We start from the raw sequence: 15,070 nt of genomic DNA on the forward strand, positions 1-15,070 counted from the left end.
TCAGTTAAGTCCATTTTTTCAACTGACTGCTTTAAATTTTGCTTCAAAATTTCTAAAAATTTTCTTCTAATAAAGATCAACTTTCCAACTCCAGAAACTGTCATACATCCCCTCACAATCAAGTTTATTAAACCATATTTAACACTACTTCGCAAATTTTTAGTAAGAAGCGTTGTGTCCGGTTTTCACTAAATTTTTTATGATCCATCATCGCCGAAAAGATTAAATATGCTTTCGTCTGTGAAAAGTACTGTCTGTCAAATGTCAATACCCTTCCTCAAGCGCTGATATTCGAAAGTTATGCGTTTTTGACTGTTCGATTCAGATATAGGCGGTGTTCGTCTCGCTGTTGGTGAAGATAACCATTACGCCGTAATGTTTTCTGAATTTTATACTTGCTCAACCATATTTCTCAAGCTCTTTCCATTTCACTGCCTATTTCTGAACAGCACACACAAATATTTTTTCGTACCTTATCCCTAATTATGTCTATCATTAAGTGTTCGCGCGCCTCTCGATCCATTTTTTTATTGTCTATTATTATTTTTATAAACGAATCTAGTATGTGCTGTATTGTAAACTTATATTTAGAGTAGTTTTATCAATTTCGCTCATTGATTTTGTTTTCTTTCGTTATTATATCACAATTTCTCTAAGATATGAGGAACTTTCATATTTTTTCTCTATTATTGTCAAAATTGGAAATAACCACTGGTCCACTGCACAGCACGTGATAAACTGATTCCACTTATATGTTGAAGCTATTTTCTTTTAAAATGATAAAAAGAAACTCTTAAAAGTAACGATAAACAATGCCGTACGATGAATTATGACGCAACATCTTTGAACATTAAGCCAATTTTTGAGTTTTTACATTTAGTTTGCAAATAATTTTTGCAACTGGAATATGAAATATATTTTGTTTTTTAGTTTATATTTCAAAGTTTAGTCGTAATGTACATCCGTCTGTTCATTCAGCCATTCGGTCAAACGATAATTTGAATTGAAATCTTGATATTAGCAATATCAGATTGTATTGTAGATAGGCAAAAACGAATAAATGCAAAAAATCAAAAAAAAGTTAAACAGAAAATACTTTTGCAATAGATATTCACAACAGGGAAGAATATTAGAATTTACACATTTTTAGGTAAATGGACGTGGTCACAGCTCAAGATCCATCTGTCCGGTCAAACAATTGGGCAAGCGATAATTTGATCTAGATACGGAAGGGCATATTTGGTTAATTGTTTGATAAATAGGCGAGAAAAAAACCAAAGAGAGAGCTAAAGCTGACGTAAATTTGGAAAGTAGTAGTCTTCTTAATATAGCAGAAAAAGGCTTCTCATATGCATATTATTGTGACATTCTAATCTACTTTTGACAATGAGAATAACGCATGTTTAAAACATTGTATGGCGAAATGTTGAAACACTCCAATCTCATACAACTTCAAATTAATTTCTAGCACAAATATTATTATTGGGGATAAGAACTGCAACCAAATACAAAAGCCAGACAATTTATGACCTATTGTTCACCACAAAAATCAATTAAATGGCATGCAAGTATAATATATATATGCCAAGGGAATAAATTCTGAATTTCACAACCGTTTACAATGTCAGTGATTTGTACAGAAGTGGCCACATTTATGCAACAGAAAATATGCCCAAAACATATAAAATTTAACATAAGTGTATAAGAGCAAAATACTACTAAATTAATAAATAATAAACAATCAAACAGAATTTCCTGGTTTAATGCGATATATGAATGGAACACAATTGTCGTAGCATGTTTTGTCGCGCAGTTTCATGAGAAACCTGAATGTTGTACTCTTCATAGAAGTCTTTCGTAAGAACACTGATCGAAATTTTTGGAATTTGGTCAAGTGTTCGAGACATTAAGCACTGTACATGTCCACTTATTTATAATTTAGGGCCTTTTTCTGGCTTTGATTCTTGTATTTCCATATTTTCCGATCAATTTTAGCCATTTTACACTATTTAGAGGGATAAGGAAAACATTGCTGTTAGATCTCAAACGTTTTTACCCCATTGGGGATTATGGGGCAATAGTTGGACCTCTTCAAACTAAACCCTTTGCATGGAATATTAAAAAGACAATAATGGGTAATTCAGATATGAAAAAAAGCAAAAATGAATCACCAACTAATTGACAAATTCATTGTAAATGCTTTTACGAAGAATAGGTAACGGTGAAGTACGGTTAAGTTAACTGTATAACACGTGCTTAACAAGTCAAATAATAGAAGTGTATAAAGTTTTTCTTGACACTAACAAAATTGAATGATTTTAGTTTTTTGTTGTTCTTGGTTGGTTTTTGCATTGCTTTCGCAGCTTTTTTTGCATCAAATGAAATACTGTAAGTAACCATCCCTGATTCAAAAAATATGTTGAACTGAAGTAAAAAGTAAAAAAATTTGCTGCGGAAAGTGAAAAAGTGTATTTATTTTCAATGTGTAAACTGTTTCTTGACATACTGTATGTCATGATCATGAACAAGAATCAAAATCGTCATTTAATACTTATATAAGTTTTTTTATGAAATTTATAAAAAGCTCAAGAGCTTTTACTAAGTTTGAACAAATCCTACACTTTTTATTTTGTAAAAGTATAGGCGTCTTCAGAGATCTACCCTTTCTCGAATAATGTTAAAGACAGCAAACAATTGTACATTTTAAAATATTCATTATACATACAACCATATAAATATGAAAATGAATTTCTCTGAAATAAATCGTTTTCAATTATATCAATTTCCATACTTGCGGATTGCTGACTATCTATGGAAGACTTTGCCAATGCTTGAAAAGTTTGCCAAGAACTATCTTGAACCAGACAAACATACTCTTTCAAGGTTATTTAGTGAAAATTATTCAAATTGTTTAATAGTAATATTAAATCTTTTAAAATTTGAAAGCGCCAAATACTGTGTCACCACCCCAGGGATGTATTTATTTTAATACAACATTTAAAAATTAGTTGAATCGCGTAATACACTTGTACATAAAATATAACTAACTTATCAATAAATAACACTTAATACCACCATAAAATTTAATAAATATCCGAAATAATTTAAAATAATTCCAATAATAATGAAAAAATTTATTTGATTTAATAATTATTTAAGTACTGTTCATCGGACTTTAAAAGTTTTGTGAAGATTAAATGCTAGCACAACACCCTAATTACCACAATTGTAGCAAAAAAAAGCGTAGCACACAACCCAAGTACGCCTCGGTGGTGTGTTAAAAGATGAAAATTAATGTAAACAAAAAAAGGTTTTCTACTGTATATACTGAGGTCTGAAGGCTACTGGACTCAGGCTATTATAGAAACATAATATGGGTGTTAAGCCACAAATAAAAAATTATTTGCAATTTTGCACTTTTAAATGCTTCTAATATTTTTTGCATTGAATGTGCATTGTCAACAGAAAAACACACACATATTTATGTAATATTTATACCCTAAACAGGGTATACTAAGTTTGTCACGAAGTTTGTAACACCAAGAAGGAAGCGTCGGAGACCATATAAAGTATATATATAAATGATCAGTATGTTGAACTTAGTCGATTGAGCCACGTCCGTCTGTCTGTATATATATATATACGAACTAGTCCTTCAGTTTTTAAAATATCGTTTTGAAATTTTGAAGATGTTATTTTCTCTTCATGAAGCTGCTAATTTGTCGGAACTGCCGATATCGGACCACTATATTATATAGCTGCCATACAAACTAAACGATCGGAATCAAGTTCTTGTATGGAAAACTTCCGCATTTTACTACATATCTACGAAACTTGGTGTGAGTTATTGTTCATAGAAATAACTTAATATCTGAAAAAATTGTTGAGATCGGTTCACTATAGCATATAGCTACCATACAAACCGAACGATCGGAATCAATGGCTTGTATGGAAAATTTTCGGATTTGACGTGGTATCTTCGCGAAATTTGATATGGATTACTGCTTAAGGTAATAATATACTGTCCGAAGAAATTGTTCAGATCGGTTAATTATATAACGGGTCGGCTTTAGTATACTATCCCAGGCTTTCGGTATAATAATGGGTATCGTTGGAAAGAGGAGGTTCTCCAGATTAAGAATATATATATATATAGCTGCAGCTGACTTACAGTTTTCTAGATATTCGCACTTAAAGATGAAGAAAGTACAACTTTTATCTTGAATTTGCACAATATATACTGAATGTTTTATTAATATTATGCACTTATTTTACACATACACTTCATCACATTCTTTCTGCATATTTATTTTATAAAAATTATGACGAGAATAGCTGTAAATAAATATTTAACATTTTAAACAAATCTTCGTCTAAAAAATAGTAAAATGGCTGCAGGTTGACAAGTAATGAGTGTTGCAATATCAAATATTTTGCAAAAATTAAAAGAATAAAAATAAACAGAAAAAAGAAGGATTATACACCAAATATATAAACCATAACGGTGTTATGACTAATGCAAAATCTCGGTATTACCTTTTACAACTCCCACAGCAGCCGGTTCTACGCACCGGAGTTGACCCGGATTTTATCCGGTCAAGGGTTGCCCTTTCGGCGATCTAACCCTGTTTGGATCGTTTAGTTTTAAGTTTAGTTGTACCTTTTCTTTGATAACCCCCGGTGATGGCCCGACCAGGGTTATTTTTTTGAAGAGCGGCGGAAGGCTGCCAATGCGGAAACTAGTTCTTTGCGAAAGAACTTTTAATTTCCCCCTCTTTGATAACTCCCGGTGTTGGCTCGACCAGGGTTATTTTTTTGAAGCGCGGCCAAAGGCCGCCAATGCGGAAAGTAGTTCTACAAAAAAAAACTTTTCATTTCCCCCTCTTTGATAACTCCCGGTGTTGGATCGACCAGGGTTATTTTTTTGAAGCGCGGCCGGAGGCTGCCTATGGGGAAAGTATTTCTACACGAAAGAACTTTCAATTTCCCTTACTTATAGTACATATAGTGAATATCATAAACTTTCCTTATATTATCTTTATATAATCTTTTTATAGGGCATTTGTTTTCTGCATTTGGGGTATTTATTTATTTTGGTTCTTCTCATACGTTTGCAAAATATCTGATATGGCAACACTTATTACTTGTCAAGCTGCAACCCTTTTTGTTATTGTTGAAATTAAGAGATTTGTGTAAAATGTTAAATACTTATTTACAACTATTTTCGTGATAAATTTTATAAAACAAATATGCAGAAACAATGTCGTGAAGTGGAAGTGTAAAATAAGTGCATAATATTAATAAAACAATCAGTATATATTGTGAAAATTCAAGATAAAGGTAGCACTTTTTTCAACTTTAATTGCGAATATCTCGAAAACTATAAGTCAGCTGCAGCTATATGTATATATATTCTTAATCTGGAGAACCTCCTCAACGATACCCATTTTATTACCGAAAGCCTGGGATAGTATACTAAAGTTTCCCCATTACTTTTTCTTACGTCTTTCGATTTGCTTAAACACATAGTTACTAAAAGAAATGCACCGGTGAAGGGATTATTAGCTTTGGTACAGCCGAAGTTAACGCTTTTTCTTGTTTTTTGTAATTTTGTTATTAATAAGAAACAAATGTGAATGTCATTCTAAAAGAAAAAAAATAGTAAAAATCGAAGGATTAAAAAAAATTGGAAAGTAACTCGAGGCACTTAGCGGAATTAATTTAATTGCCTTACTCAGTTTAGTTTGGCACCTAAGCTTCTTGGCTTGTTTTTATATTGAATTTATAAAATAAATACAATCAGAATACAAACTTTATTATACCATTAAACAACTTATAATAATTATTTGTATGCTCAGTTTTATTTCAAAGTACGAGTATTTTATCACGTTTTACACTGGCGTTTTGATTCAGATGTTTGTAAAACATCTCTTTAAGTATGTAAACAAACAAAACTATCGATTAATATTTGAAGATGGAAATTTATTGAAGATCCCAATTACGGGCAAGACCGAAAGCAATATATGTTATCTGGATATTTTTATAAATACAATCTTTGCAATAATGCCTGCATTTTATTCATGTTGGAAACCTAGCTAGGTTAAGCGGCAACACACTTGCAGACTTGTAAGCAGGGGAAACTTTAGTGTAGTGTCCCCAGATTGCAGGGTTGAAATAGGTATGATTGGAAAGATAACAATCTTCAGATTACAAATATAGTTGCCGCCGGAAACTTGTAGTTTTCGAGATATTCGCATTTTAAGTTGAAAATTTCGCAAATTTTATGTGCTGATTTTTTCGCGCATTTCTTTTTCTGAAATTTGCGCGCTTTCGGAAAATAACTCTGGTCGATCCAATATCATAGTTTATTAAGAGAAAGGAATACAATTATTATAATTCATGTCCTTTTTTATTCACTTTTGATCGTTTGTAAAATATGTCGATTTATCACCATTTTATTTCTGTCAACATGGTTATTGTGCATATAAACAAAATTGTGTAAAAGTTAAAATGTTTATTTAAAGCAAATATTAAACTAATTGATATAAAATATATATGTGGAAACAATTTAGTAAAGTGTTAGTGTATAATAAGTGCATTATATAAATTAACTAATAATCGAAAAGTCGCCACATAAAATTTGTGAAATTTTCAACATAAAATGCGAATATCTCGAAATTGTTAATTTTAAATCTTTAATTGCAAATATCTCAGAAACTATAAGTTTGCGGTGGCAATTATTCTATATATTCGAAATCTGGAGATCCTTCTCTCTCCAACCATACCCATTTCAACCATGAAATCGGGGGATACTATACTAAAGCCGCTCCTGTAAGCATACCGGGTCGCATGTCAGTTCACTATACACTTAAGCGCCAAAAATCATACATCATTTCGTTGCAATTTTTGAAGTGAACGGAAATAGTATTAGAAGAGGAAATTGTAGCGCTCCTTCGGTATGCGTTGAAAAGGAGAAGTAAAAAAAGAAACGAAAGCAACGCTTTTGGTGCGAACAATTTTAAAAACATTTTTACTTAATTCTCTCTTTTAGGAGTTTCATATGCCAATAAGGAGGGTTTCAGATATTGAAAACAAGGGTGTTTTTAATTTTTTTTTTAATATTGACAATAACATATTTATTTTAAATAATTCAGCATATCAAAGATACTTATTAAAATAATATTTTGTGAAATTTTTATTTACTAATTCCGAAAACTCAGCTCAGTCAAAAAACAAAGTACTTGCCGTGGACATCATAACTTATTATTGGTTGCTCTAAATCCAATAAATCTAAAATAGTAAATGGATAAACTTAGTTAACGAATGAAAAAAAGAGGTAAAATTTTGGATTATCGACATATTTTTAACAAAAAAAACTAAATTTTTTATAAAATTTTCAGTAACTTATAGTTTCTGAGATATTTGCAATTAAAGGTTTAAAATTAGCAAAACGTTATTTCTCACTGTATATTGAATTTTTCACATATATTTTGCACTTTAAATATATTTACGCTTCACTAATTTGTTTTTACATATTTATTTTTAACAAGACCCGGCCACACGTTTTTGTGGCTAAGGTATACGTTAAATTAAGTTTGTCCAATCTTGGCTTCGACGACGATATTGATTACTCGAGGTTGATTTATGTTACGCAGCATGATTACAACTCACACTACTTTTAATTGACTACGTCATCATGGTTAGTAGCTGTGTCAACTCTCTTGGACCGAAATTCTAAATTGTCGCATTAAGATCATCCCTATTTTTTTACCACCAATATAGGTCATTCAATCAGTCATTTATGGTTATCATATTGAGGTTTCATGTCAGGAAAACTTCTCTTTCGAGTCAATGAAGTGAAAGAAATCTGTTGGAAATGCTATTAATCCATCGAAGTGTCAACTGCCAACTATTTCTACAATCGCAAACACTCATATGTTAGTTGTTAATTGGCGATTCTTTATGTGTCGCCACAAATTAAATGATTTTAGGCATGCGATTAGCCCGTCAGTAACAGTTGATCCAGGAATAATTGGAAGAGTCTGGCGTAAATCACCTACTAACAGAATCCTGGCTCCACCAAAAACGTTCATCGACAATCAAGATCTTTTAAAGTCCTGTGCAGTACCTCCAACGACTTCTTGAATATTTGGAAAATTTTCGTTCAAGCGCTATTTTTGACGATTTTGCTGACTGGTGTTTCGTTCATTTGCAATTTAGGAGTAATTTCAAGGCCGAATGCGCCGTATGTTTGCCTACTAACAGGTGCCAAGTCGCCCCTATTCCCGTTAACCTTGGTGGTGAAAATGAGTGAAATTGGTTCTGGAATTACATCAGCCCTCATATACTATATATGATGATTTTCTATTGGACTTTATGTCGAATATATAGGTAAAATTGTGTGTTATCTTAATAAAATTACATCAATAAATTGTGAGAGTATAAAATTTTCGGTTGGACCCGAATTTAGCCTTTCCTTATTTGTTACAAATTGTTGTGGGCTATCGACACAACCTTATACAATTGAACAATAACAAAAATATTTTAACAAAGCAACAATGACAACCTTCAAATTATAATTTTTTTTTTCTCTTTTATATTTTTCTTGTCAACTCGAATAAAATTCTCTTATTATTATCTTCCTCGAAATTTTTTCATATTTACTCATTTTCTAATCTTTTTTCTGGCCTTCCACGAATATTTCAAGACTAAAATTAGCCAGATCGGTTTGGCCGTTCTCGTTTTTTTGTAGCACAAACGAACAGCAATTCATTTTTATATCGTATTATTATCAAGCGACAATTATTTTTAATTCCGCACAGGACCATTCAAAAATTTCAAAATTTTAGTTATATAAAGGTTTTGAAGCGATCTTAAATAATAAATCATTTATTTCGATAAGGATTAATACTAAGGTATGAATAAAGAGCCTTTTCAAGTAGTGGTATTTTAATTAATTTTTTTATATAAAATCGCTTATTGTGACAAAACTATAATAGTTAGAGGTATGATAAGTTCTACAAAAATGTAGTACATTACTTTGTTATATCTTCAATCGTTTTCGCAGCATTCGCTATTAAAGAAAGTTTTTTGGTATTTTTTTTACATTATCGGAGTTTTGGTAAGGAACCCTATTTTTTTTTTTAACTAAATATAGCCTATGTCACTCAGGGATAGTATAGCTTTCCAACGGTGAAAGAATTTTTCAAATCGGTTTCGGAGCCTATTCGACACAAACAAACAAAAAAACAAACATTTCCTCTTTATAATATTAGTATAGACAAATTATATCAAAGTTTGCTGTAAAAACACATTTAACTTTTTGCACAATTCTGTTTATTTTTACAAGATGACAGGACAGAAGTGTTGCCACATGCAATTGAATAAAAATAATCAAAATGAATAAAATCCCCAAAATGAAGAAAACAAATACCCTATAAATAGTTATTAAGTAAACACTTCCCAGCACCGGGGATTATCAAAGAGCTGGAATAACAATTTTTTCCGCGTAGAACTACTTTTTGCAGAGGCGGCCTTTTGCCGCGCTTCAAAAAGATAAAACTGGTCGATAACAATTTCTTCCGCGTAGAACTACTTTCTGCAGAGGCGGCCTTCGGCCGCGCTTCAAAAAAATCCCCCTGATCGAGCCAACTCCGGGGATTATCAAAAAGGTGGAATAACAAGTTCTTCCGCGTAGAATTACTTTCTGCAGAGGCGGCCTTCGGCCGCGCTTCAAAAAAATAACCCTGGTCGAGTCAACACCGGGGATTATCAAAATATGGGAAATAATAATCGCTTATATTACCCATTACACGATTATGCTTATTGTATTTGGGATATAGTCTTTCTTTTTCATTATTGTGATTCTTATAATTCGTTTACAAAATATGTGTAATGGTAACACTTATTTTGTATCAGAATGCAACCCTTTTTTATTGAAAGAGAATTCTGCAAAAACTTAAATATTTATCTACAGCAAATTTTAATATAATTTGTTAAAAATAAATATGTAGAAACAAATTTGTAAAGAGTAAATATATTTAAAGTGCAAAATATATGTGAAAAATTCAATTTACAGTGAGAAGTAACGTGTTGAAAATTGTTAATTTTAAATCTTTAATTGCAAATATCTCAGAAACTATATGTTTGCGGCGGCAATAATTCTATATATTCGTAAACTGGAGATCCTCCTCTATACGTGCATATCCATTTTAACCCAGAAATTGTGGGACGGGATACTAAAGCCGACCCCGAGATATTTGCATTTTAAGTTGAAAATTTAACAAATTTTATGTGGCGATATTTCGATTATTAGATAACTTTTAATTTATATAATGCGCTTATTATACACTAACACTTCACTACATTGTTTCTACATATTTATTTTATATCAATTAGTTTAATATTTGCTTTAAATAAACATTTTAACTTTTACACAATTTTGTTTATATGCACAATAACCATGTTGACAGATATCAAGTGTTTCCAAATCTACATATTTTACAAACGATCAAAAGTGAATACAAAAGTACATGAATTATTATAATTATGTTCCTTTTTCTTGAAAAACCATGATATTGGGTGGACCAGAGTTATTATCCGAAAGCGCGGCCGTAGGCCGCAATTGCAGAAAAAAGCAATGCGCGAAAGATTATTATTTTTATTTTCATTTGTTTGGATATGTAGTACAGACAAGTCTGGAAGTGCATTTGTCGCTTTAAAGACGAAACTTAATATACTATCCCAGGCTTTCGTGGATAAAACGGGTTTGGTTGGAAGGAGGAGATATTCGCACTTAAAGTTTAAAATTGACAACTTTTAACACTTTATTTCTCACTGAAATAAATATGTGGAAACAAATTATCGAATTGCAAATATTGTAACGAAAATGGCACAAGAACAAACTAGAATAGCCATCGAAATCGATAACATATATCGAATGTATCGAATACATATATAAGGTCTGCCGGACTGGCAGCAAGACACAGTTCTGACTAGAGAGTTGTCGAGTAAGGACAATTCTAAAGAGAAAGTTGTCGAGTAAAGTGTAAACAAGTTATAAGTTACCCTGCAAGACGATTTACTTCCCTATAAGATCGAGCTAACTCATACACCACTACACATGCAAATTTTTTCAGCTTTTACCAATACATACACATTGCTAACATTTTGTAGTTAAGTGACAATCTTGGTTGTTAGAGTAGCAAAATTCATTAACCCTAATTTTTTATATGAGTAAGGGAGAGATGGAGTCATATGTAGAAGTTCACGTAAGTGAGGAAAGTTTCTGACTGTCATTCACTTGGGAGTGGCAAGGAACGATTCTCTTACATGTGGCTCAAGCAGATCACGTCTTCCGGTCTTAGACCAAGAATCCTCTGGGTAGCCAACAGACATCCGTTTGGAGGCGAGCTAAAGTGAGAAGGCGAAACCCGCTTATGCGGTTGTGCGTAGGGTTTGGGACCCACCACATATAAACACCCCCCCAATGAAAAGAAGAAAACAGCCTTGGATGAGAGACCCTAATTTTGATGACAACCACTGCAAACGTTTAAAGGAATACGAATTTAGGGCATGCACCTGAAATGTCCGGACCCTTAATTGGGAAGGTGCCTCTGCCCAGCTTGTTGATGTCCTCGTAAGAGTTAAGGCTGACATCACCGCAATCCAAGAAATGCTATGGACGGGACAAGGACATCTACTACAGCGGCCATATAAAGGAGCGCAAATTCGGTGTGGGATTCGTGGTGGGAGAGAGACTCCGTCGTCGAGTCCTATCATTCACTCCGGTGGATGAACGTCTAGCCACAATCCGCATCAAAGCGAGGTTCTTCAACATATCGCTGATTCGCGCCCACGCCCCGACGGAAGAGAAGGACGAAGTGATCAAAGATACCTTCTATAAGCGCCTAGAACGTACCTATGAGCGCTGCCCCCGCCACGATGTCAAAATCGTGTTTGGCGATTTCAACGCTAGGGTGGGTAAAGAGGTGTCTTTGGCACAACAGTCGGAAAATTCAGACTCCATGACGAAACATCACCAAACGGTCTGAGGCTGATCGACTTCGCCGGGGCCCGAAATATGGTCGCCTGAGTACTAGATTCCAGCTATCCCCGGATCGAATCACTCGCAGCCAGATCGATCATGTTGTGATAGATGGACGACATGTCTCCAGTGTTTTTGATGTGCGTAGGCTTCGTGGTCCCAACATCGACTCGGACCACTATCTTGTAGCAGCTAAGATACGCACCCGCCTCTGTGTAGAAAAGCGCACACGTCAAAAAACACAAGGAAGGTTCGACATCGAGAAGCTGCAATCACAACCGACAGCCGACCGATTTTCTACTCCAGGATGTGTAAGCTGACGTTGAGCAACATCAAAAGCTCCGTCAGGATCGGGAAGGACCTTTCCGAGCCGTTAGATACCAGACGAGGTTTCATACAAGGTGACTCACTCTCGAGTGATTTCATTAACCTGATGCTGGAGAAAATAATACGAGCTGCAGAGCTAAATAGAGAAGGTACAATCTTCTATAAGAGTGTACAGCTACTGGCGTACGCCGATGATATCGATATCATCGGAAGCAACAACCGCGCCGTTTGTTCTGCTTTTCCCGCATGGATAAGGAGGCGAAGCGAATGGGTCTGGAGGTGAATGAGGACAAGACTAAACATCTCCTGTCATCAAGCAAACAGTCGGCGCATTCGCGTCTTGGCTCCCACGTCACTGTTGACAGTCATAACTTTGAAGTTGTAGATAATTTCGTCTACCTGGGAACCAGCATCAACACCGATAATAATGTCAGCCTTGAAATCCAACGCAGAATCACTCTTGCCAACAGGTGCTACTATGGACTAAGTAGGCAATTGAAAAGTAAAGTCCTCTCTCGACGAACAAAAACTAAACTTTACAAGTCCCTCATCATTCCCGTCCTACTTTATGGTGCAGAAGCGTGGACGGTGTCAACTAGGAGTTTTCGAGAGAAAGGTTTTGCTGAAGATTTATGGTCCCTTAAACATTGGCAACGGCGAATACCGCAGAAGAAGAAATGATAAAGCTGTATGTGTTGTTCGACGACATAGACATAGTCCAGCGAATAAAGACAGCGGCTACGCTGGCTGGGTCATGTTGTTCGAATGGACGAAAGTGCCCAGCTCTGAAAGTTTTCGATGCAGTACCCTGCAGTGGAAGCCGAGGAAGAGGGAGTCCTCTACTCCGATGGAAGGACCAGGTGGAGAACGACCTGTCTTCACTTGGTTTTACCAATTGGCGCCAAACTGTCAACAGGAGAGATGCGTGACGCGCTGTTGTGGACTCGGCTATATAATTTTCTCCACAAAAACACAAAAGTAGTTTAAATGTAACTTAAAAGCCAAACACATATGGCCATCAAAATACAACGATAAACGACCCTGGTGTTATGAAAAAAAATGTTAAAAATTTCTTATTTTTTATTTTATTTATTTACTAGCGGGCTCGGTTCCTGCTTCGCACGGCAAAACAAAATAAAAAAAAGAAACACATTTGTTTTTAATAAAGTTGGTTTTGTTCCCTATTATTCAACTTTTAATTCTGGTTTCTTACAATCTTAGACTATGTATCACTTAAACTATCTTAGAGCTCTTTCGTAGACAACATTTTTGGTTTTGCCATGAGTTGTTGTGTAGATAAAGAGAACTGGAGGCTTGCCAACACGTGAGCACGAAACATATAACTGGCCGTGTGAAAAGCAAGGATATTCTAAATCAATTCCACACAATTCCAACGATTGCCCTTGCGCTTTATTTTTTGTAATAGCAAATGCAAGACGTATTGAAAACTATAGTCTTTTGAATTCAAAGGTAAATCTGATGATATCATTGGAATTCGTGGAATCAATGCATCTTCACCTTTAAACTTCCCCTTTAAAATTGTTGCTTCGATCAAATTGTTCATAACCTTTTTACTCCTAATCTTGTCCAACGTCTCTTTATTTTTAGCGGCCAGAATAGCTCTTTCAGCTAACCAATTATGATTGCGATATTTGGAAAAACACTTGACACCAATTCTTCTTTGGTCGGTGCAATATTACAAAAGTTATCTTGTAAAGTGATTAACCTAGTTTCACGATCAACAGCAAGTTGACTATTGCCTATTGCCAACAGTTGTCTTGAAAACGTGTCGGCCGATGGATCGTCTTTAATTTGTTCTCGCACATTTGTAGTCAAATTGAGTATTTGTACATGTCTCCATAAATACGATGACTTTAAACATGCTTTTAATTCATCTGCTGGTGTTGAACGGGGAATCACAGGCAATGTCTGACAAAAATCACCAGCCAACAGAATCAAAGCGCCACCAAATATCTGTTGATCATTACTACGCAAGTCTTGCAATGTCCTGTTTAACGGTTCCACTGATTTCTTATGGGCCATTGTACATTCATCCCACACTATTAATTTGCATTGTTGCAAGACTTTGCCCATTCCCGAAGTTTTGGAAACATTACAGGTGGGATTTTCATTTACATTCATATTCAGTGGCAATTTAAGTGCAGAATGGGCTATCCGACCACCATCTAATAACGTCGCTGCTATTCCAGACGATGCAAGTGTCAATGCTATATTACTCTGTGATCTTATAGTCGCTAATAGCAAGGAAATCAGAAATGTTTTGCCAGTTCCTTCTGGAACGTCTAAAAAAAAACATTCTTCCAGTTTCGTTTCGAACTGATTCCATTATGGTATCGTATGCGTGTCTCTGTTCTGGATTCAATTTATGCAAATTCAAGTTTATAAATGTGGTCAACTCATTCAAATCATATTGTTTTTCACGATTTATTTCTTGATTGAATGCATCATGTATTGGTCGATTTGGAGCAGGCAAACCCAATTGTGTCAATGCTTTATTTGCAATTACCAAACAAATATCTTTAATGATAATCAATGACTCATTAAACATTTCAAGTGTAATCATTAAATCGTTATTTCTTGCAATTCGGCGCATTCGATGCAAAATGTCTTCGGTCATAAAATCCTTAAAATTTTCCCATAATTGCAATGGATCAGATGGGAAACATGTTGCAATAA

At 34.3% G+C, this 15,070-nt stretch overlaps 2 protein-coding genes across 7 annotated transcripts in view; one reads left to right on the forward strand and one right to left on the reverse strand.

Moving 5' to 3' along the window:
• The window catches only part of LOC105219987 (uncharacterized), a 38,381-nt gene extending 27,502 nt beyond the window's left edge, over positions 1 to 10,879 (reverse strand). The window contains exon 1 of one of the 5 annotated variants that reach the window (XM_054229263.1): positions 10,838 to 10,879. Coding sequence is in view for 2 of the 5 variants with exons in the window: in XM_054229264.1 (XP_054085239.1) it covers positions 5,504 to 5,527 (24 nt within the window). In the remaining 3 variants the exon portion in view is untranslated. The other 4 variants (XM_011196355.3, XM_029045481.2, XM_011196354.3 and 1 more) reach the window with 4 other exon arrangements.
• Positions 1 to 15,070, forward strand: part of LOC105219810 (acyl-coenzyme A thioesterase 13-like) — a 138,937-nt gene that overhangs the window by 72,156 nt on the left and 51,711 nt on the right. The window lies entirely within an intron of this gene.

Source organism: Zeugodacus cucurbitae, chromosome 4 (genome assembly GCF_028554725.1).
Source record: "Zeugodacus cucurbitae isolate PBARC_wt_2022May chromosome 4, idZeuCucr1.2, whole genome shotgun sequence".
Lineage (NCBI taxonomy): Eukaryota > Metazoa > Arthropoda > Insecta > Diptera > Tephritidae > Zeugodacus > Zeugodacus cucurbitae.